The 24,686-nt window shown below is 41.1% G+C and overlaps 2 protein-coding genes across 2 annotated transcripts in view; one reads left to right on the top strand and one right to left on the bottom strand.

Moving 5' to 3' along the window:
- Positions 1 to 4,766: 4,766 nt before the first annotated feature.
- LOC134648193 (uncharacterized) lies at positions 4,767 to 9,776 on the bottom strand. Its single transcript, XM_063502675.1, has 5 exons — positions 9,617 to 9,776; positions 8,143 to 8,348; positions 7,633 to 7,731; positions 6,821 to 7,307; positions 4,767 to 5,047 (listed from the first exon to the last, which is right to left on the bottom strand). The coding sequence occupies exons 1-5, from the start codon at positions 9,774 to 9,776 to the stop codon at positions 4,767 to 4,769; spliced, it is 1,233 nt and encodes a 410-aa protein (XP_063358745.1).
- A 494-nt stretch (positions 9,777 to 10,270) lies between these two features.
- LOC134648378 (dedicator of cytokinesis protein 7) overlaps positions 10,271 to 24,686 on the top strand; it is a 258,518-nt gene continuing 244,102 nt past the window's right edge. Inside the window, exons 1-10 of the mRNA XM_063502906.1 lie at positions 10,271 to 10,403; positions 10,490 to 10,562; positions 11,763 to 11,923; positions 12,964 to 13,141; positions 14,570 to 14,766; positions 17,262 to 17,402; positions 18,642 to 18,921; positions 19,413 to 19,566; positions 22,301 to 22,476; positions 24,157 to 24,337. Coding sequence (XP_063358976.1) covers positions 10,369 to 10,403; positions 10,490 to 10,562; positions 11,763 to 11,923; positions 12,964 to 13,141; positions 14,570 to 14,766; positions 17,262 to 17,402; positions 18,642 to 18,921; positions 19,413 to 19,566; positions 22,301 to 22,476; positions 24,157 to 24,337 — 1,576 coding nt within the window. The 5' untranslated portion in view covers positions 10,271 to 10,368. The remainder of the gene's footprint in view (positions 10,404 to 10,489; positions 10,563 to 11,762; positions 11,924 to 12,963; positions 13,142 to 14,569; positions 14,767 to 17,261; positions 17,403 to 18,641; positions 18,922 to 19,412; positions 19,567 to 22,300; positions 22,477 to 24,156; positions 24,338 to 24,686) is intronic.

Below are 24,686 nucleotides of genomic sequence, written 5' to 3'. Positions count from 1 at the left end.
ATTATAAGATCTGTACTTATGTACTATTCATACCTATGTTGGACAAATAAACGATTTTGTATTTTGTATCATTTAAAAGAAGGATCCACAAGTAGTAAACAGTTCTTAAGTTAATTTCGAGATTAGAGGGTTTAAATTTAAGAAACAAGACAATCAACCCCTCATCACCTTGCAAGTACGTCAGCACCACCGCCTGCCATGCGCGGCTGGCGCGCTCTGTCCGTATGAGGTCCTGCGCGGGCACGTACTGCAGCACGGCGCGCCAGCAGTGCTCATTCAGGTAATCCAGTATCGTCCGGTCATTGTTTACTTCTGCTTCTAACATCTGCAATTACAATTGTATTGTAATGCGTTTTATACTTTTAGAGAAAACCTATTTTATACATTTCGTTTGTGTGACAAAAATTCAGTTTTCGTTGTTTCAAGGAAGGTTCAATTAACTGCAATATGAAAATTGTACTTCATACTTGCTTTTGTTGATTAAGCTTTTTAATTAAAGTTATTTTTTTCTTAATGCTACTACAGCTTAAAATAGATAAAATTAAATCACTTTTAAAGTTTGATTTCGAATTAGATACTGTTAGAAAACTTTCATGACATTTCATTGATGACGTTAAGTCAAAACTTTTTTTTACAATAAGTGTGACCAGCTTAAAATATTAGTGATGTACATACAATGTTATTCGGAAATTTAAAGCTATAACAGACGAGTGTACCGTACGCGACTTGATCAGCTTCGATCAAGTGGAACTTAAGTGGAAGGTGGTCCGCCATACGTCTGTTAACACGGACGCACCTCCATAAGTGAGAGTGAGAAAGAAATATGCTGACCGCGCCTTATAAATTGCTAACGTAGTGTTTATTTGTGTCTTGTTGTTGAGCATATAAGACTTTCCGGTCGGCGCTACATCTATTGTCAAATAGCAGTACTGATAGTTCCGCTACTCGATGCTAGATGTAGACTATGAAAATAATAGTCTTTTTGGTACCAAAACTGATGTAGGTATGGAGTGTTAGTATAATGCTAGTCAAGAAAATCTTGTCAGTAAAAACAGGCGCGAAATTCTAACTTTGTATGGGACGATATCCCTTCGCGCCTACATTTTTCAAATATGCCGTCTTTTTCTACTGACAAGACTTGCTTGACCAAGTATATTTCTCTATGACTATAATAACCACTTGACGAGTTATCGCCCGGGAAGCTGACCAAGATTTCTACCCCGGGCCGAGTCCCAGCAGTTCAAAAAGGAACAACGATATTAGGTTTTATTGACATATATATTTAACTTTGCATAAAATAACCAAGTTTAGAAGAATATTGTATCTGTGCATTTGTACTTCTTTCTCAATCAACGATAGAGCTGTGCGGAAAGAGAAGAGTCGTGGAATGTATGGGGCCCAATACAATCCACGACTCTTCTCTTTCCGCACAGACTCTATATTATTAGGCTGTTTTGACACATACAATTAACTTTGCTAAAAAAAAAATCAATTTTAGTAGAATATTATATCTAAACATTTGTACTTCTTTCTCAAACAACGATATTAGGTTGTTTTGACACAAACAATTAACTTTTCTTAAAGAAAAAAAAACAATTTTAGTAGAATATTATATCTAAACATTTGTACTTCTTTCTTAATCAACGATATTAGGTTGTTTTGACACAAACAATTAACTATTGTTAAAGAAAAAAAAAAACAATTTTAGTAGAATATTATATCTAAACATTTGTACTTCTTTCTCAATCAACGATATTAGGTTGTTTTGACACAAACAATTAACTTTTCTTAAAAAAAAAAACAATTTTAGTAGAATATTATATCTAAACATTTGTACTTGTTTCTCAATCAACGATATTAGGTTGTTTTGACACAAACAAATAACTTTTCTTAAAGAAAAAAAAACAACAATTTTAGTAGAATATAATATCTAAACATTTGTACTTCTTTCTCAATCAACGATATTAAGTTGTTTTGACACAAACAATTAACTTTTCTTAAAGAAAAAAAAACTTTGTACATTACAACATTTGTACTTGTTTCTCAATCAACAATATTAGGTTGTATTGACACATACAATTAACTTTCGCTTAAAATAATCAACATTCGAAGAATATTATATCTAAGCCTTTGTACTTCTTTCTCAAAACATCTGGAAATGGTCCACCGGCATCTGTACCTTCCTGCAAAAAAACACAGTATGATGGTGTTAAGCTTAGAATAAATTAAAAAGCGGAAAAAATACTGTCTTGGGTGAGACTTGAACTCACAGCCTCTGGATCGATACTCCAGCGCTCTGTCACCTGAGCCACCCTTGGGTGAGACTTGAACTCACGGCCTCTGGATCGATACTCCAGCGCTCTGTCACCTGAGCCACCAAGACCTCATCCATAGCCAGCAAATCTTTCCACCATATGGGTCAAGGGGACCCTAGAGACATCTACCGTAAGAGCGTTACACTTTTTAATGGTGAGGTCTTGGTGGCTCAGATGGCAGTGCGCATCGATCCAGAGGCCGTGAGTTCCAGTATTACCCAAGACAGTAATTTTCCACTTTTAAGTTTATTCTAAGCTTAAAAGCATCGCTCGCAGACGTTTCTGCTTGTTAAAAATTTAAATTAGTATGAAGGTGTGCCTACACAGCAATTTATAAGGTAATGAACACGACGGCTTTCTATACACCGTGGGTTTGAGTAACATCCTAAGATTTTAACCACGCATTCCTGCCCTTGAGGGCGATATATGTGATGTTTTTTTTATAGGAGAAAAACGAGTAGGCAGACCAATCGTCTGATGGTAAGTATTTATCACCGCCCATGGACACCCGCAACACCAGAGGGGTTGAAACTGTCGGCTCTTTTCTTGAAGGTTGTAGCGGTTCGGAAACACCGCAGGCGACAGTTCATTCCACTAATAATAATAATAAAGCCTTTTTATTTCCCAAATACATAATTTACAACGATTTTAGATTTTTATTTTTTTTTCTTAATTTATAGGGACCCCTCTTGTAGGGTATAGGCCTCCTCCAGATTCTGCCACCTCGTTCTGTCCTGGGCTGCTGTTAGCCAGCTTTCATTTCGTTCATTCCACTATTAGGGCTCATTTAGACGTCGCGCGAACTCGTACTACGAGTTACATTGCGGACCATTCAGGTTACATCAATTCAGCCGACCGATCAAACGACGCAATGTAATCAAACTCGCAAAGCTGTGCTTGCAGTTGCCGGAGATATGGACATGTCATCGCGTAGAGCGATGGCGAGAATAAAGACCTTGCTACACGGTCGCCGACAAGCCTTCTAACCGTCTGACCTTGGTCTGTCCTTGGTCAGTTTTGGTCAAATTTTGTTGGAAACAACTGTCTACACGGTCCGTCCAGACCAAGGCCACGCGGTCTGAGGGGCTTGTCGGCGACCGTGTAGCAAGGGCTTAAGCGGCGGGGGTGATGTTACCAGACTTACCACATAAAGGCTGCTCGAGAGATTGGTGAAGCTGAGGTCGAGTTGCAGCACTTTGCCGGGCGCCGCGGCGCGCCGCGCGGCCGCCGCCCGCGCCGGCAGGCGCCGCGTCAGCTGCCGCGTGCCCGACACCGCCAGCTTCTGCACGGACACGGATCATTCATCGTCATCTTCCTCGCGTTGTCCCGGCATTTTGCCACGGCTCATGGGAGCCTGGGGTCCGCTTGGCAACTAATCCCAGTAATTGGCGTGGGCACTAGTTTTTACGAAAGCGACTGCCATCTGACCTTCCAACCAAGAGGGTAAACTAGGCCCGTATTGGGATTAGTCCGGTTTCCTCACGATGTTTTCCTTCACCGAAAAGCGACTGGTAAATATCAAATGATATTTCGTACATAAGTTCCGAAAAACTCATTGGTACGAGCCAGGGTTCGAACCTGCGACCTCCGGATTGCAAGTCGCACGCTGTTACCGCTAGGCCACCAGCGCTTTTTTAGCAACGGACTGCACGGACGTTTTCTGCACGGACACGGATACCAGGGTTATATCACAGAATAACTAATAGTACTACCGTACAGAAAGTCCACTCCTTCTCAAAAGTCAGATTTAGATATAAAAATATACCTATACTCGCCGCCTGCAAGCAAAATTGAATCTTATTACCGCGCACGAACCGTGAATCTTCTTTGCGCGCCGCAGTTTTATGACCGAGCTCTGAGTGTCGGCACGGGGTTGTCACTTGACAAGTTTTTGTACCTATACCTGATTTACCCTATACTGTACCTATGACTGATTTATTATTTTTAAGATAAATATATAGGAATTACAAACGTTGATTCTGTAAACATAAAAATGTTATACGGAGATAGTATGCCTGATTCTCACGAAAGTAGGTTTCGAAGCCATTGTGTATTTTCAATTTTGCGCGAGCGCCACGTGACACGATTATCATACGGGCCGAGCGGCATCCCACTGCCATACGCCTGCCCAGGAGGCGCGCAGGCCAAATGTACCTAAACTGCGTAGTGACACCCCCCTGGTTATATATACGGGAAAAAGTCACGAAGTTCAACATTTCTATGGGAGACCACGATGTCGGCATCCTTCACGTCGTCGAACTGGCCGAGCGTCAGCGACGTGAGGCGCCTGTCCGTCCATATCGGCCCCGGTATCATGGCTACAGTACAGTACCGTGAGGTTCGGACAGCCGCGGATGAGCGCCACGACGTCGGCGTCCTTCAAGTAGTAGTACCGCCCGAGCGTCAGCGACGTGAGGCGCCTGTCCGTCCATATCGGCCCCGGTATCATGGCTACAGTACAGTACCGTGAGGTGCGGACAGCCGCGGATGAGCGCCACGACGTCGGCGTCCTTCAAGTAGTAGTACCGCCCGAGCGTCAGCGACGTGAGGCGCCTGTCCGTCCATATCGGCCCCGGTATCATGGCTACAGTACAGTACCGTGAGGTGCGGACAGCCGCGGATGAGCGCCACGACGTCGGCGTCCTTCAAGTAGTAGTACCGCCCGAGCGTCAGCGACGTGAGCCGCGCGCCCGCGTTCTTGCATATCGAGCGCACGCTGGGGCTCCACATTGCTGTCAACAAGAGAAACACTTGTTGGGAATCTTCATACTATTTCTCTTACCCCGAGCAAAATAAACTATACTTATATTGACCGGGATATGAACCGTGATTACGTATCTTGTTACTAAGTAAGTATGTGTCTTGTTACTAACCAAATATGGGACTTGTCCTGAAATAAATGTTATTCATTCATTCATTACCTTTTGTGTGTGAACAAGATGCATGTAACTGCGCCGAAATATCGGGAGCTCAAATACAACACAAAAGGTAATCACGGTTCATATCCCGGTCAATATAAGGATAGAGAAATATAGTAAGACAAGAGTGCTCACTCCATACATCAGTTTTAGTACCAAAAAGACTATTAATTTCAGTGTCTACATCTAGCATCGAGTTGCGGAACTATCAGTAAGTACTGCTACTTGACAATAGATGTAGCACCGACCGGAAAGTCATATTCGAGCCGATTTTAATTTTGTCGTAGCTTATTCGTCAGATTTAAATAAAATTTTAGAATTAGAAGAGCTCTTTTTTCTGTAAAAGTTATGAATGATTCACGGTTAGTTTCACTAGACTTATATCGACCGGGACCGAGCGCGGTCTATACAACTTTGACATCCACCCACTATCTTCAGTGGGTGCCTATATCTCGATATTTATTAGGACGGTTTATTTATTTCTATCGGGATAGCGGCTGGGCTGTGCCACCAGCATGGAAGCCTGTGATTCTTCAGCAGAATATCAGTGGGTGTTGTGACAGTGTAGTGGACATAGTGAGTTCGTTCTGTGTATCGCTACAAGTGTTAGGTGACCCAAACCCAAACACACCACTATGCCCGCTTATAATGACAGCGGAAGACCTCCCCCAACCGGTTTTCTAAAGCGCGCGCGCAGCGTGCGACGCGGCGTGCCGCAGTACGCGATACACGGCCGTCGTGAACGCTGCTCGCACTGTTAGTGCTTGAGAAAAGAGACCTAGGCTCTCCGAAACATGTCGCGCGAGTGACTTAAAACAAGTGAGTCTAAACCGTAAAATTATTCAATGTTAGTATGTCTCACAGCAGTTTAAATTCGATTATATTTATGTTTTAATAATAAATACAATTATTTCTTTAAATCATAGGATTAAAATTACCAATAAATACATTATCATAGCGTGTTTTTATGTAAAAAAGGAATAGTTATTTACGATACAAGTGCGGAAAAGAGGAAATTCGAAACGAGTGGCGATAAATTAAAACACGACCGAAGGGAGTGTTTTAAATCGACACGAGTTGCGACTTACCTATTCGCACGTGTATCGTACAACGTTTTACAGTACATATGCCCCTTTAAACTTTTGACATCGCACGAAAAGTGCTATTTTACGCACTAGTGCGGGAAAATAGGACCATATGTACTGTAAAATACTATTGTAATAACATTTTATTGCAATGGCAAGAAAAGTTGTCAGCGATAAAAGTTTGTATCAAAATTTTTATATTTGACAAAATATAATTTTATCAATCATCATCATCACTCACTCCATTCAGACGAAGTTGCGAGCAGAAGCTAGTAATAGTAGTAATGATTAAATAAAAAGTCATAAGTGACTAAAAACAACAATATAGTCGAGATCTTTGGAAATCGATTATAATTTGAAAAAATATTATTTACTTTCATTAGTTTCATTAATCATTATAGTAAATGGTCAGTTTTTAATCCTGGTTAGGTCCAGTAGGTATGCATTCAAATGGGTTGTAAAATTGGTTGCTTATGTTATTCAGAATGTGATAATAAGGAACATCTTCTTAGGTACAATATAATGTCATTATACTTACATCGACAATCTGACAAGTCCAAAACCACCAGCTCCGTGCAGCACCGCGTGATCGCATCTATGCCGTCGTCAAACAACTGGTACGCCAGCCTGAGGTGCTTCAACCGCGTCAGCTGACTCAGTTGCTCACCATCCTCCCCCCCTCTTATCGTCTGATCATTATTCAGATCTAACTTCTCCAATTTCGGCATCTTATCCAACCCAACATGAATTTCATCAAAAAATTCGCTTGAAATATTATACAGGTTTAACTTCGTCAGCTCGCTAAGGCGGTCAAAGGCTGGAAGCATGTGTTGGGACTCGAAACCGCAACACATATCAATTTCAAGGGACTTTAAATTCGACAAGTCCATATGTTTGAAGCAAGCACCAGTCAATTCGTCGCACCAAGATAATGTTAGTCCTTCCAAGGCTTTATCTGCGAGGAATTGGTTCACACAGCTGTCTGTTATCTGGAAAAAGTATTTGTGCATTATTCCTGTGGTATGCACATGAGGGTCGGTGGAAATAGTTATTTTCGATACAAGTGCGAAAAAGAGGAAATTCGAAACGAGTGGCGATAAATTAAAATCGTTGCGAATTACCTATTCGCACGTGTATCGAACAACGTTTTACAGTACATATGGCACTTTAAAGTTTCGACATACACACGAAAAGTACTATTTTACGCACTATGTACTGTAAAAATCTTTATAGCGCGAAGTAGCCAATATTACACATTACACCGCCATCTACTGAGAAATTAAGCATCTAAGTGTTGTGTTGTATAGAACTTACCGAACACGATTTAATCGTGAGCTGTTGCAGGCGCTTGAAGTTATCACGTAGATTGTGTGGGCGCAGTTGCTTTGGCGCTCGACATTGCACGTCCTGTAGCTGCATAAACAGTATAATAGTTATTTATCATACAAGTGCGGAAAAGAGGAAACTAGAAAGGAATGGCGATAAATGAAAACACGACCGAAGGCAGTGTTTTAAATCGACACGAGTTGCGAATTACAAATTCGCACGTGTATCGTACAACGTTTTACAGTACAAACCTTCGACATACGCACGGAAAGTGCTCTTTCCCGCACTGGTATAGTTAGTAGTCAAATACCCTATTATCTACAGCTACACGATGGAGATGGATGTGTCTCGCCTCATGGTATGTGGACCCTATCAAGCAATGATAAGCTTTCAGTATGGCGCAGTTTATCATTTTCTTTCATATCTAACTATTCTAGAATAGTAGGTACATATAGTATGCATTGCTAATTACAATTTAAATTTTAATAAAATAATTACCTCGAGGGCTTCTATGTTCGGGCAGTTTTCTTTGATAATTTCTAGATTCTTCACACCAACGCAATAAGTGGCCACAACCAAGGAGCCCAGTTCTCTTTTTTTGGTCCAACTCTCAAATGACTTGAATGATGAACGCCTCAACCAACAGACTTTAGGTTCCTCTTTAGTAGTATTATATTCTTTAATTGTAATACGAACTTGTGCTCCTAAGGAAAGTAATATTGTATGTTAATACTCTATCTATTTAGACATTATTAAACGAACAATTCTTGTTTATTTATTTATATACATATTTCGGCGATCTCGTAAACGGCTCAAACGATTTCGATAAACTTTGCTATTTGGGGGTTTTCGGGGGCGAAAAAATCAATCAAGCTAGGTCTTATCTCTGGGAAAACGCTCATTTTTGAGTTTTTATACGTTTTCTCTCAGATATTTTAGACATTAATACAAAAAAATCTGTGCGATTCAGGCAGGTTCAACGCCCACGACGGATTAATCCTTTGCTAAGTCAATTTGTATTGTAGTAAATAGTAAACATGTTAATTATAAGATGTAATTTTTTGAAAAGATATATTATATCCTTCAGAGTTTGTTGACAGTCCCATATTGGGATACCCTCCTCCAATTGAGAGGGGATTTAAATCTTCTCGGGGCAGAGGTGTAGGGTTGGAGGCGGTGTAGCATTATTTGATGTTCATAAGCGCATTCTATGCCTACTTGATAAAACTATCTTTTATAATATCTTTACAGGCAGCAAAAAGGATATTCCGCAAGGAAATGAGTAAAAGTATAGTTAACCGATTAGGATGCTGTTGCCTGCTGTCCTGTCATCCAAGCAAACATCATATTCATATTTTATATTTTATTGATAAACATGTTTACATGACTTTACAGCTAAACCAATGTGTCACGAAACTTAGACTAACAGCAATAATATTTATAACAACAACAATAACAACAATCATAGTGGATAATACCTATCCTCGTAAGAACAAGGGCAATTTTGACGCTTTTGAATTTGGAACTTTCTTTTATTTCTATATGGGCTCAAAACTCGAATTTAATTTGTACAAGTACAGAAGTACAAGGGGACTTACGAGGCTAAGTAAGGGATCTGTTTAGCTGTATTTCAGTAAGTGATTCATGGAGAACACTGAAAATACAGTCTGGTGTCTTTGTATGTGTCAAATGTATCGCCTGCGGGGTAGCACCAACAGCTTGCTGGTAGATATAGCTGAGAGATGGGACTGTCCGTTTTATAGTCACTGGGCGTCTGCTCATCGTCCTGTGTACCAAGACCCCAAATGATGATTTTTTTTTTTTTTTTTTGAAACTGTGAGACCTAGGTTAAGATCTACTAACACTAGTAATGTAAGTCTGTAAATATGTAACTAAAATCTATGGGCAAACTGGCCTGAAATAAAGAATTTTATTATTATTTTATTATTATTATTATTATTTTACTCCTTACCTTTCAAGTACGTCAGCACTACCTCCTGCCACCGGCGGCTGGCGCGCTCTGTCCTTATGAGGTCTTTAACAGGCACATATCGCAGCACGGCGCGCCAGCAGCACTCATTAGTGTTAAGGTAATCCAGAATCGTTCGTTCATCTTCTTCTGCTTCTAACATCTGGAATTTCAAAATTTTAGATTGGACACTGAGCTTAAATTACTGCCTAGTAATCATAGTTCAATGATTGTACAAGCGTTTCAGTTGCGTGGAGGTCAGGTACTTGGTACTAATAACATACAACAAAATTAAAACTGTACTTACTTTAATCTGCCTCAAAAATTTCTTTTATTCAGATATGACTTGTTTAAAGTTTAAATTTCGTCAAGATTGAATTTTTCACAACTTCATCAAGTTCGAAAGGAAAACGAATTGTTCATGTTCAGTCTTTTTTTTTTACAACCAGTGTGGCCAGGGCTATATTTAGTGTAAACTGTGTCCACATGATCGAACAGGCCTAGGATAGGATCGATCCGGTACGCCATGGGTACGCCCGTCTATTATTACTATTATTGACCCAAACAAAGACTACAAAATACACGGAAACTAATTTGGAACTAACTAGCATAGCAACACTTAAAAACTACTGTCAAAATAAAATAGTCAAACGCAGCGAGTTTGTATAAACATCAATCCTGTTTACGTAGTTTTATTAAATAAATAACGCGACCTTTCTCTTATAAACCTAGCGCTAAGTGCTGTTTATTTATAAATGACCCTTGGACGTAAATACCAGCAGCCCTCTGGGTAAGCGAGACCTTAACGCTCGACTGGAAGTTAACATTGCATGAGCTCCCACTAATGGTAAAGGATTGATTTTTCCCTATTTATAGGAATGCTGGGGACGCTCGTAAGGTCTATGCTAGCCAGTCGAAGGTCGGCACTCTCTCGGGCTGCTCATCTTCAGTAAGTTTAGTCTTTTCTAACAAAAAACCTTCCATAAACGGTGTCGTGAATCACTTCCTATAGTTTCCATTTAGCGTTGCTTGAATAGATAATTAGAATTGTTTATTTTGTTCTTTACGTGAACTTTTTGTATTATTTTTAGCGCTTTATGCTGGATTGATGGTTAATAAGTTAATATAAATCTTAAGAATACTAAATTAGGACATTTCTTATAAGAATAATAACTTAGAAATCTAGATAATATAGTATATTGATTCATATTTAGAGGAAATATTGAATTTATAGCTTTAACAGTGGTAAAGTGTTTCAGTCTATTTCTTTCCTTGGGATCTGTAATACCCTCTAGCCGCCCAGAGACCTATAAAAAGGTCTCCTGTTCCATTTTAATTTGAACTTTGTGTTGACAAAATAAAATTTCATTTTGCTTGGCAAGGTTTGACGTATGGGCGGCTAGAGGATACTGTCTCTAATGGAATACATTTCCTTCCTTCATTTTTCTTTACATATCGGCACTACTTTGAAAAATCTCGTATCTTACACTGCTACTCAAACTTGAAAGGCAGTAACTCTGTGTGCATCCTATACATAGATACCACATTTTTCTTTTGATTGACAGATACAAGTTTTTTTACAAAGTTTCATTCAAAAGATGAGTTTTTTTCAAAGTAGTGTCAATATAAATATTACATGTTCAAGAAAGTGTAAGCATGCAAACACCTTTACAATAGCGGTTGTTATATACATATAGATGAGCACAGCCTTACCAATGTATGTGATGGCAACTGCAGATATTGTTATTGTCCATAGATTCATCATCAGGGGCCGGAATTGTTGAACAGAGAAACCAAATTATATTATATTATATTGATTAATGACTTTTATAAATTGTTTTACTTAAAATTCTATAAAAATATGCCTTGAATATATTTAAACAATTTTTGATAAAAATATCAGATTGAATATCAAAAAAAGTTACTTACTTTTAGACTAACCTAACTACAAATTATGCAATATCTGCTGCATCAAGAATGCGCCAGCCCGGGTCACCACTTTTTTCCCTAATGTGTTGCCCAAACTTTTCAACAAAATATTTTGCTTTGGTATATATATATACCAATGGTTTCTACAGGACAAAATCGTAGGCCGGTTCAAAGTTTGAGTACTTGAGTTGTGTCTTTTATCATACTATTTGTCCATCAGATATCACTGTGCGATATGATTGAGCCGCCGGACTATGAGGAGGTGGCGGACAGGCTCATGGGGCCCCGGGACCCCCTGGCCTATCCCCCCCACGACATGGAGCTGTGCACGGTGCCCCGGCGCATACGGACCGTCACACACGTGCTACCTGACGAGGACCTGTAAGTATTCATTCACATTCCTGTTAGCATTTGATATAAAATGACGAGTTTGTTTCACGATTTTGTGGACCCACATGGGACAAAGCTATCTTGGACCCAATGGGAGGCATATTTTTTTTCTTTTGGAGCGATTATTGCCGAAAATATTCACTTTACCAAAAAAATATTGTTGGGACCCCACACAATAGGGATTAAGCGAAAAAACTAAAAAAAAATAAATGTCTCCATAATTGATTTATGTATCCTTGCCAATTTGCAGGTTTCTAGTACTAACGAATACGGAGCAAAGCCGCAGATGGACGGACAGACAGACATAGCGAATCTATAAGGATTCCTTGTTGACTATGAAACTCTAAAAACTAGAGAAGTCAATAACCCGAGTCGGAAATAATTATTCACTACATTTTTAGCTATAACCCATCTGGGGCCCGTTTCTCAAAAGCTTGTAACTTGTAATACAAGCGGATGTCACTTTTTGACAGCTTTTGTTAGAAAGCGACTTCCACTTGTATTACAAGTTACAAGCTTTTGAGAAACGAGCCTCTGGGCTTAGGGTCGGTTGCACCAAGCTGTTCGTATCGTTAAGGTGACAGTCCATTTCCAACCGCAGCTGCACTACTGTTCATTTTACTATGGAAATTGACAGTAACAGCGACGCGTTCAGTACCAGTAGTGCAGCTGCAGTCAGAAATGGAATGTTACCCTTAAAGAGTTCGCTAAATTTGTATGTATGGAAAATTTCATTGTAAAGCGCCGGGGCGCGCCGGCTGACGTTGATTAGCCTGTCTGTCGCGTACCACTCCAGCAGGGCGACCGCGGGGTGAGGTTCGAGCGGGGGGCAGCCAAGTGATCACGTGACACCTACTAGCCACCGCGGCAATGACACTTTTTTATAATTAAACTCATAGTAACTACATTGGAGTTCATATTCAGCATCCATACACCAGGATAGCCCCTCAACATTGGTCCTTCGAGCCGGATCAAATGTGGTTGGTGCAACTGGCCGTTACAATTGTGACATTGATTCCTCGTATTTATAGGAGCAAAGCGCCAATGTTCGTCCGCGACTGCATCCGCACGTACACGTCGGCCTACACCGTGGTGGAGCACAAGCACCGGCAGCACTCGGGCTCCACGCTCGGCCGCGAGCGGCTCGGCGCGCGGCTCGAGCGGCTCGCCACCGCGCCGCGCCAGCTCTACGAGGTGGACGAGGACCAGGTGCTGACTCTCTCTAACATATACAGGGTGTCCCAAGAAGTAGTGATATACTGAAGCTGGGAGGTAGAGGACCTAGAGGGCTATCTGAATCACCCCCATGTATGTTCCGCGATTTTTCGTATTTTCGGAGTTATGATTTTTTTTAATTTTTCACCTATCGCCGAGTACGATGAGATTTTTATTTATGGTTACGTGAATTATTGCGGTAGATGCTTGATTTTTTTTGTATGCTACGCTGATAGATAGGCCAATTCAGTATGGTAACATTTACTATCGTTAGATCTTTGAATGGAATTAAACATACATGGGGGTGGTCTAGGTCCTCTACCTCCCAGCTTCAGTATATCACTACTTCTTGGGACACCCTGTATATACGTACCCTTCTCACTCTAGAGCGCTCGATTTCGCACTCACAAGCTTTTCAATGGGAAGTCAAGTCTACGCGCCAATTTTTTTTATTTGCCTCCTTTTTCTACCGACTAGGTCACTGTGCCAGAGTATTATTATTATTTATTGAACACAATGTAAGCTTACAGTTTCAGACCAAATCACTTACACGCTAGGAAAACAGATACATTGTCAAAATAGTAAATATACATGCTAATTAATCAAGGATTAACATAACAATTTAAAAGTTTTAAAACATACACAGATATAAAATCATACGCATAAAAATGTCATACAAATTAAAATTATAATTTTACATACACTCTAAGAAAACAGAAATAGGGTAAAACAATCAAAATAATATATATACTAGCGAATCGCCCCGGCTTCACACGGGTTAACAAATTATACATAAACCTTCTTCTTGAATCACTCTTTATCTATTAAAAAAAAAACCGCATCAAAATCCGTTGCGTAGTTTTAAAGATCTAAGCATACATAGGAACACACAGACAGCGGGAAGCGACTTTGTTTTATACTATGTAGTGATATTTGATATGGGAAGCAAACGATCAACTTGTCGAGAGAGGTATCAAAATAGATAACTATGAAAGACAGTTCAAAACACATATGCAGTTTGTTTTTAGGGTTCCGTACCCAAAGGGTGAAAAACGGGACACTATTACTAAGACTCCGCTGTCCGTCCGTCCGTCTGTCACCAGGCTGTATCTCACGAACCGTGATAGCTAGACAGTTGAAATGTTCACAGATGATGTATTTCTGTTGCCGCTATAACAACAAATACTAAAAACAGAATAAAATAAAGATTTAAGTGGGGCTCCCATACAACAAACGTGATTTTTGACCGAAGTTAAGCAACGTCGGGCGGGGTCAGTACTTGGATGGGTGACCGTTTTTTTGCTTGTTTTGCTTGTTTTGCTCTATTTTTTGTTGATGGTGCGGAACCCTCCGTGCGCGAGTCCGACTCGCACTTGGCCGGTTTTTTATTCAGTCGTGTTTTTGAATGTTAATATTACTCAGGTCCCAGAATCGCAACCGTCAAGCGGACGGCAGTCGGTAGCGTCGATATCATCATCATCATCGTGCAACGAGACCCTGACCCCGCGCGGGTCCTGGGCCAGCCTGGACCTCCGCAGCTCGTCCTCGGACCCGCTGCTGCCGGACCTCTTCGAGAGGCGCCCCCCCGACCAGCAGGACGCCATTAATGAGGCTAGGAGGTACGTGTCTCGCTGTTTCAGCCAGTCTCGGTACAACAAGATATCATCATCGTGCAACGAGACCCTGACCCCGCGCGGGTCCTGGGCCAGCCTGGACCTCCGCAGCTCGTCCTCGGACCCGCTGCTGCCGGACCTCTTCGAGAGGCGCCCCCCCGACCAGCAGGACGCCATTAATGAGGCTAGGAGGTACGTGTCTCGCTGTTTCAGTCAGTCTCGGTACTAAAAGTACTGAGATTGACTGAAGTAGCATGATATATTTATATACGAACGTTTCTGAAAAAATACGATGGAATACAATTATGCAGTATGGTTTGTCAAAGGACTGTCCCATTTCAAAAATAGTCAGAGAGAATCATAATCATACTGTCTTACATTACACTAGTACTAGCATCCAAAAGAAAAGGATCAGTATAGTTTTTAGGATTCCGTACCCAAAGGGTAAAAACGGGACCCTATTACTAAGACTCCGCTGTCCGTCCGTCCGTCCGTCCGTCCGTCTGTCACCAGGCTGTATCTCACGAACCGTGATAGCTGTTGAAATTTTCACAGATGATGTATTTCTGTTGCCGCTATAACAACAAATACTAAAAACAGAATAAAATAAAGATTTAAGTGGGGCTCCCATACAACAAACGTGATTTTTGACCGAAGTTAAGCAACGTCGGGCGGGGTCAGTACTTGGATGGGTGACCGTTTTTTTGCTTGTTTTGCTCTATTTTTTGTTGATGGTGCGGAACCCTCCGTGCGCGAGTCCGACTCGCACTTGGCCGGTTTTTTTTTAAATAATAAACTGATCGGCGATTGGCTCTAGTCACACTGAAATACTGTGAGAGGATGGATGAATGAAACTTTTTGATTTAATTTCATTTTTTTTGTTTAATTTTATTGATTGACACGAAAATGTATATTACCTAGTTTTATATTTTAAATAACTTGACATATTTTTAATTTATATTATTTGCATGTATAAATTTGCCAGCGCTTTGGTGCGAACTGTAATGCTGTGTAAATATATTGTAATAAATAATAATAATAATAATCAGTCCAAAGACGCGCTGCACGTAAGTATAAATAGTCTACGATCCCAAACTCACAAGCGATATTGAATTGAACCGTTATACGTCTAAGGAGACTGCCTCTTTGTCTGTTTTCTACAGCTTGTAGGTACAATGAGCTGTTGTCTGAAGAATTGTTTGACATGATGCCTAGTTGCCAACGGTGACGGCTAATTGCCATCACTGCACCGCTCACCGTAGGCAGAGTGTTTATCCTCACACCCTTGAACCTAAATGGTCGCGCACTGTGCGGTTTAAGCGGAATTTCCTCCCGCGGACGCTCCGGAGCCAGCAGCGGGCGGGAGGAAATTCCTCGAGAAAAGGGAGCTCATTCCACAATAAGTTCCCTTTTCTCGAAAGATGGAGATATGGAGGTCCCCAAAAAAGAAGTGTATAGGTATGTTTCAAAATGGTCGGCAACGCGCATGTAACACCACTGGATTATAGACGTCCACAGGATGCGGTGACCGCTTACCATCAGGTGGGTCGTAAGCTTGTTAGCCACCGATGTTGTACTAAAAAAACACATATACAGTGTTTTTGTCTAAAGTAAAAGTAACCCTTTCGATAGTTCGTTTCGTTTGGGGGGAGGGGGGCGCAAATTTGGTGCCTGCCCCGGGCGCCATATCCTCTAGCTACGCCACTGGTGTAGTGATCGTTTTTGAGAGATTTTGTAGTCAAATTATGATGTTATTAATAAATGTATTTTCATTATTTCTTTCTCCTGCATTTGTAAGCCATCTGGTTGAATCCACTGATTATTCCATAGGTTTTAGATCCCGAGCTAGGTAAAAAAAACGTCAATTGTAGCTTTATAGTAGTAAATAATATCAAGCCTCGTCAACGTAAGCTATCGCTCCGTAGTTACACGTAGAAAAAAAAGTAGTAATTTCTAGGTCATTGTTGCATTTATAAAATTATTATACACCGTGTTTTTATTGAATTCCGTTAACTTCGGGGTATGGTTAAGTACGTTTAAGAGAACTAAACGGCATAGTTAATTGAAAAAAAAATTTTTTTTTTGTTTTTTTTACAAAAATAATTAAGTTTAAAAACTAATTAAATGTAGCATATAGCTTTGTTGTAACACGGGCTTTACATTTAACTCAACCAAACAATTGAAATCTGTGACATATCAATGTCATTTCAAACATCGATCGACCGAGATTGTACTTAAGTTTAGTAGCAAATGTATGAACTCATTCTAAACACTAGTCAATATGTAAACCGGCCCTAAGGCAAGTGTACACGCTTGTAGAGGCCATAAAGGAAAAAAATAAATTATTGATTACCTCCGTAATGGAGTTAATTAGAATATCGGTGTCTTTGAGAAAGTTACTTGATTTAAGCTCAGGAATGCACCCTTGAAATTAACGGAAATCAAAAAAAACACGGTGTATAGGTACATTTATAGTGATTTTATTTTGTATTGTCCGCCAGACTGGAGAACCGTCAGGCGGACCTGCTCGGCCTGTACTCGCCCTACTTGGACGAGGAGGAGGCGGTCGAGAGGCGCCTCGCCGCCGAGATGCCGAGCGAAGTCGCGGGACACAGGATACTCGTGCACTGCCACCAGCTCAAGTAGGTAGCAATATGTACCTAAATAGTTTAAAGTTTAAATTCTTTAAATTTTATTATTTTTTACTTTTAATAATAATTAAGAAGGAAATTACTGCGTTTTCAATGAAATCATGTAACTTCCTTCTTACTATCTAGAAAAAGGTTACATTAATTACACACATCAAACGGGTAGGTATGCACACAGACAATCCAACCTCTAGACATAGCATAGTCGCGCTACCCCCTCTGCCACACATACGGTAGCGTTACTCCATCTTCGAGTCAATCCCGTGCCGTGATTGGTCCGTGTCTTTGAACGGACCAATCACGGCACGGGATTCGCTCACCTCGTCCCGTCGCACCCCCGTATTTTTGGCAGCATCGGTTTCATGAAAGAATTGGCCTAAGCTCAGTCTAGAGGTTGGATTGTCAGTGGGTATGCACGATATCTTATTCTTAATCAACTGCTGCTAACTTAATCAGTTGATGATCGTCGTTTGTCCCGATCTGTCGTTATGCCTTAGAGAGGGACAAACGATGATCATCATCTGATTAACTTAGAAGACGTTTATGAATAAGGGGGTTAAAATATTCATTAGAAATAAACGCATTAAAATGGTGACTCGCGTTACTTTGCCGTGGCCGTGCAAGAAGCCTCATTTTTAGGGTTCCGTAGCCAAATGGCAAAAAACGGAACCCTTATAGATTCGTCATGTCTGTCTGTCTGTCTGTCTGTCTGTCTGTCTGTCTGTCCGTCTGTCTGTCCGTCCGTATGTCACAGCCACTTTTCTCCGAAACTATAAGAACTATACTGTTGAAACTTGGTAAGTAGATGTATTCTGTGAACCGCATTAAGATTTTCACACAAAAATAGAAAAAAAACAGTAAATTTTTGGGGTTCCCCATACTTTGAACTGAAACTCAAAAATTTTTTTTTCATCAAACCCATACGTGTGGGGTATCTATGGATAGGTCTTCAAAAATGATATTGAGGTTTCTAATATCATTTTTTTCTAAACTGAATAGTTTGCGCGAGAGACACTTCCAAAGTGGTAAAATGTGTGTCCCCCCCCTGTAACTTCTAAAATAAGAGAATGATAAAACTAAAAAAAATATATGATGTACATTACCATGTAAACTTCCACCGAAAATTGGTTTGAACGAGATCTAGCAAGTAGTTTTTTTTAATACGTCATAAATCGCCTAAATACGGAACCCTTCATGGGCGAGTCCGACTCGCACTTGGCCGCTTTTTTTTAGGCTCGAACTGGACGTGGAGCCTCTCTTCGCTTCCATGGCGCTCTACGACGCCAAGGAAAGGAAGAAGCTGTCAGAAAACTTCTATTTCAACCTGAACTCCGAATGCACCCGCCAAATGTTGTCCGGACATGTCCCGCACGCTGATCTCAGTACTATGAGTCGGAGTGCTGTGTTCGATATTATGAATCCTTCGGCTGATGTGTTCCTGGTCGTTCGAGTGGAAAAAGTGCTACAGGGGGATGTGAATGAGTGCGTGGAACCTTATATTAAGGACGATAAGGTACGTTTTTGTTTGTATTTATACCCCACGCTGATCTCAGTACTATGAGTCGGAGTGCTGTGTTCGATATCATGAACCCTTCGGCTCATGTGTTCCTGGTAGTTCGAGTGGAAAAAGTGCTTCAAAGAGATGTTAATGTGTGCGTGAACCCTTATATTAAGGACGATAAGGTACGATTTTGCTTGTATTTACTGTACAAGAATGGAAATAAAAGATTGAAGAATCGATGGCCGTTTATCTTATAATTCTATCTGTAGTACAAATGTAGGAGTATCGATTCAAAACTTGTCAAAAATCGATGAAAATCGCGGGGAGCCCCTTAAAAAGAAATTTCGCCTCCATTTGTACTATAAAACGTATGCAATGTTTGTTATAAAACGTGTGCGCGATTTTTTTTTTTTTGTTTTTAAAAACGTATGCAATTTAATTAAAACCCTAAATTCTTTGCCTTTACGTTTAATACGTAGTTTTAACTATCCTCTAACTTTCAGAACCGTGAGAAAGTCCGCGCCGGCGCTCAAGCGGCCTGCTCTCGTCTCGGCAAATACAGGATGCCACTGGCGTGGAGTGCGGTCTCACTGCTCAACATACTGAGCGGCAGCGACCGGGACGAACGGGACACCGGCACCAATACCAACAGCTTAGGTAACTATACAGGATGCCACTAGCGTGGAGTGCGGTTTCACTGCTCAACATACTGAGCGGCAGCGACCGGGACGAACGGGACACCGGCACCAATACCAACAGCTTAGGTAACTATACAGGATGCCACTGGCGTGGAGTGCGGAGTCACTGCTCAACATACTGAGCGGCAGCGACCGGGACGAACGGGACACCGGCACCAATACCAACAGCTTAGGTAACTATACAGGATGCCACTGGCGTGGAGTGCGGTCTCACTGCTCAACATACTGAATGGCAGCGACCGGGACGAACGGGACACCGGCACCAATACCAACAGCTTAGGTAACTATACAGGATGCCACTAGCGTGGAGTGCGGTTTCACTGCTCAACATACTGAGCGGCAGCGACCGGGACGAACGGGACACCGGCACCAATACCAACAGCTTAGGTAACTATACAGGATGCCACTGGCGTGGAGTGCGGAGTCACTGCTCAACATACTGAGCGGCAGCGACCGGGACGAACGGGACACCGGCACCAATACCAACAGCTTAGGTAACTATACAGGATGCCACTGGCGTGGAGTGCGGTCTCACTGCTCAACATACTGAGCGGCAGCGACCGGGACGAACGGGACACCGGCACCAATACCAACAGCTTAGGTAACTATACAGGATGCCACTAGCGTGGAGTGCGGTCTCACTGCTCAACATACTGAGCGGCAGCGACCGGGACGAACGGGACACCGGCACCAATACCAACAGCTTAGGTAACTATACAGGATGTCACTGGCGTGCAGTGCGGTCTCACTGCTCAACATACTGAGCGGCAGCGACCGGGACGAACGGGACACCGGCACCAATACCAACAGCTTAGGTAACTATACAGGATGTCACTGGCGTGCAGTGCGGTCTCACTGCTCAACATACTGAGCGGCAGCGACCGGGACGAACGGGACACCGGCACCAATACCAACAGCTTAGGTAACTATACAGGATGTCACTGGCGTGCAGTGCGGTCTCACTGCTCAACATACTGAGCGGCAGCGACCGGGACGAACGGGACACCAGCACCAATACCAACAGCCTGGATAACTAATATACAGGCCACTGGCATGTTCACTGCTCAACATATAAGGTGGTTGTCACGCGTTAGCGCTTGTCAACCTCCTAGTACTTATGTGCATAGTATACGATGCCCGCCATCTAGTTTTCTACTATTTATTTCTCAAATTTGCGGCTAAAATATTTTGCACGTAATGTAATGTACATAATAATCAAGAGATCGGACAAATTGGCGTCATTGCTCGCAATAATGTGGACATGACTCCAAAATTGATTAAATAATTAATCATTTAATTAATTTCTTACCCGAGGTTTAATTTTGATTCCTGATCAATAAATAACGGTATTTATTCCCAATCTGCAGTCAAACTGTGCAAACAGTTTTGCAGGGAACTGTATTCGATTATAAGTTTATTTCGTGTACTTATTAATAATAACAAATAAAATAAAAATAAAAAAAACACAAAGATTTCTTATAATGTAAATTTATTAAAAAAAAATCCGTGTTTTCCAAATGTTCTGTAGGTACTCATTTTTTATATCAAAAATATATTTAAGTGCTATTTATTGACTAGGGAACAAAATTAAATCTCAGGTAAAAAAATAATTAAATGATTAATTATTTAATCAAATTTGGAGTCATGTCCACATTATTGTGAGCAATGACGCCAATCTGTCCGATATCTGATAATAATAGATGGCCTGAGTCTTAGTTCATCCTATTAAACAAAACTTCTAATAATGAAGCTACTAAGTCTAATGCTATAAACTGACTCCTATAGCCTATTCAAGCTATTTTTCTAACAAATCAGATCAGATACCTACTCTTTATGAAACGTCACAACATTTTTTTTCTATGGCATCCTTTGACGTCACAATGAATGAACCTGGTTTATGTAAGTATTTGCTCTTAAATCATTGAATGCGCTTAACAATATTAGACTTCAAATTCTTAATGTATTTTACTAAATTGGTTTTATTACGGATATTAGGGCCCAATGTGTTTCAATCTAATTAAAACTTATCATTAACCAAATGAAGTACAGATGTAGTGCATAATTATTATCCTTCATAATTTTACGGAAACGTTTCGTACGTACGAGGGCTGTCAAATCCGCTGCAGACTTTTCTTGGTCTGACTCTACTTGCAGGCTGAGGATTCGTTTTAAACGGACGAGACCTTGGGAGTCCGTTTAATTGAATCCGAAGCCAGCAAGTAGCCTTCCAGCCGAGTCACATATAGTGCTTTTCTCAAAAATGGTGCAAGAAATAGAAATATTTTACAGAAGCAACGTTCTAATTTTCACAGAGAAAAGTAAAACCATTAAAAAGATTTGCTTGCCGCCTTTAAAAAAATAGAAGTGTATTTTTCTGCTGAAAATACGCCAACGTATTAAAGACACCTAAATAGTCGCGGTACCAACATTATAATAATAATAAGTGCTGATCATCTGTTTGGCTGTTTAATGGACCTATGCCTTCATTTGATATGGCCATTTAAAGTTTTAAAAAGTTTGGAACTCGTTTAATAATGGAATTTGTATGCAACATTGCAGTCCCGAAATCGAGACTGCAATGTTTTTAACTTTTTAATTTTTAGAATGACCATAAACTACACACTTCGCGACCTATTTTTTAACCGGCAACGTCGACTTTGCCGTTCATTTTTGAGAAAATGTGTTTTCCCTAGATCGTAAAGCGTCTTCGAGCAGCTTGGAGCAGCTGCGGCGCCGCGCCGGCGAGGTGGGCGGGTCGCTGACGCGCAAGGGCTCCGTGGAGCGCCGCGCGCCGCCCGCCGACGAGCTGGCGCCGCAGCTCGACGCCATGAAGCCAGTCTCCATCACCGTCACCAGCTTCTTCAAGCAGGTATACACTATACCGGCCATTCTCAAAGTGTGTTCCGCGGACGCGACACCCCTGCAGGGGTTCCGCAAGAATTTAGAATTATGCTTATTTAATAAAAAAAATACACTTCTAAAAACTATTGTTTTATTGTAGGGTTCCATCAAGTATTTCGCTTTCCAAAAGGGTTCCGTCAAAAAAAAAGATTGAGAACCGCTGCAGTATACAATCCACTGACAATCCAACCTCTAGACTGAGCTTAGGCCAATTCTTTCATGAAACCGATGCTGCCAAAAATACGGGGGTGCGGGGGGACGAGGTGAGCGAATCCCGTGCCGTGATTGGTCCGTTCAAAGATACGGACCAATGACGGCACGGGATTAACTCAAAGATGGAGTAACGCTACCGTATGTGTGGCAGAGGGGGTAGCGCGACTATGCTATGTCTAGAGGTTGGATTGTCTGTGACAGTATACCAGCCATTCTCAAAGTGTGTTCCGCGGACGCGACACCCCTGCAAGGGTTCCGCAAGAATTTAGAATTATGCTTATTTAATAAAAAAAATACACCTCTAAATAAATAATAAATAAATAAATATTATGGAAAATCTTACACAAATCGACCTAGTCCCACGGTAAGCTCATAAGGCTTGTGTTGTGGGTACTAGACGACGATATATATAATATATAGATACATATAAGTACTTAAATACATAGAAAACATCCATAACTAAAAGGAACAAATATTTGTGATGAACACACAAATAAATGCCCTTACCGGGATTCGAACCCGGGACCTCCAGCTTCGTAGGCAGGGTCACTACCGACTAGGCTACGGAGGCTACTTCTAAAAACTATTGTTTTATTGTAGGGTTCCATCAAGTATTTCGCTTTCCAAAAGGGTTCCGTCAAAAAAAAAGATTGAGAACCGCTGCAGTATACAATCACTCAGATACTATACGAAATACTTCATTCGTAAACACAAACACAGGGGACATTCTACAAAAAAGCGGCAAGTGCGAGTCGGACTCGCGCACGAAGGGTTCCGAACCATTACGCAAAAAACGGAGGATGGGGCCCCACTTAAATATTTATTTTATTTTGTTCTTAGTATTTGTTGTTATAGCGGCAACAGAAATACATTACCTATCTGTGAAAATTTCAACTGTCTAGCTATCACGGACTTCCGCGAATTTTCCGTTTTTATTTTATCCTTGAAATCGATTTTTCTTCTTTTATTTAAAAAATATTTTTTTTATATTTACATATATATATCTTTTATATATCTATGTGTTATACATATACTGGCGCCCCGCCCAGACTTCGCACGGCTTAACAAATTATACTTAAACCTTCCTCTTGAATCACTCTATCTATTAAAAAAACCGCATTAAATCCGTTGCGTAGTTTTAAAGATCTAAGCATACATACAGACAGACAGACAGACAGCGGGAAGCGACTTTGTTTTATACTATGTAGTGATATCTCCGTCTAGTGTTCAAAACATAATTCAGTAAGTTTAATAAAGATTGTGTTTTGGGTTTGGGATTTGTGTAAATTTTGACAAATATTTATCTTACATACGTGGGTCATACTGAAAGTTTCTGGATTCTGATATATGAGAAAACTTATTTTTACTAAGTGGCCAGTCCAGGAATTTTCAGTATGACCTAAGTACTAATTATATATATGTTATTTTTTCCTAGGAAACAGACAAACTCCGCGACGAGGACCTATACAAGTTCTTAGCCGAGATCAAACGGCCCAGCTCCGCGCCAAAGAAGCTCAAATGCATCCCCGGTACACTGAAGATAGAGGTCGCCCCGTGCCCCGAGGAGATGAAGAACGGACTCACGCCCGAGCTGGCCAAGCTGCAGCCTTATGGAGGTGAGATAAGGTTCAAACTTGAATGGCATTCACAGTTATTGTACAATCAGCATTGATAATAAACAAAGAAGCTCAAATGTTTCCCCGGTACATTGACAAATAGAGGTCGCCCCGTATCCCGAGGAGATGAAGAACGGACTCACGCCCGAGCTGGCCAAGCTGCAGCCTTATGGAGGTGAGATAAGGTTCAAACTTGAATGGTATTTACAGTTATTGTACAATCAGCATTGATAATAAACAAAGAAGCTCAAATGCATCCCCGGTACATTGAAAATAGAGGTCGCCCCGTATCCCGAGGAGATGAAGAACGGACTCACGCCCGAGCTGGCCAAGCTGCAGCCTTATGGAG

This window comes from Cydia amplana, chromosome 5 (assembly GCF_948474715.1).
Source record: "Cydia amplana chromosome 5, ilCydAmpl1.1, whole genome shotgun sequence".
Taxonomy (NCBI): domain Eukaryota; kingdom Metazoa; phylum Arthropoda; class Insecta; order Lepidoptera; family Tortricidae; genus Cydia; species Cydia amplana.
This window is presented reverse-complemented; position numbering and strand designations above follow the sequence as displayed.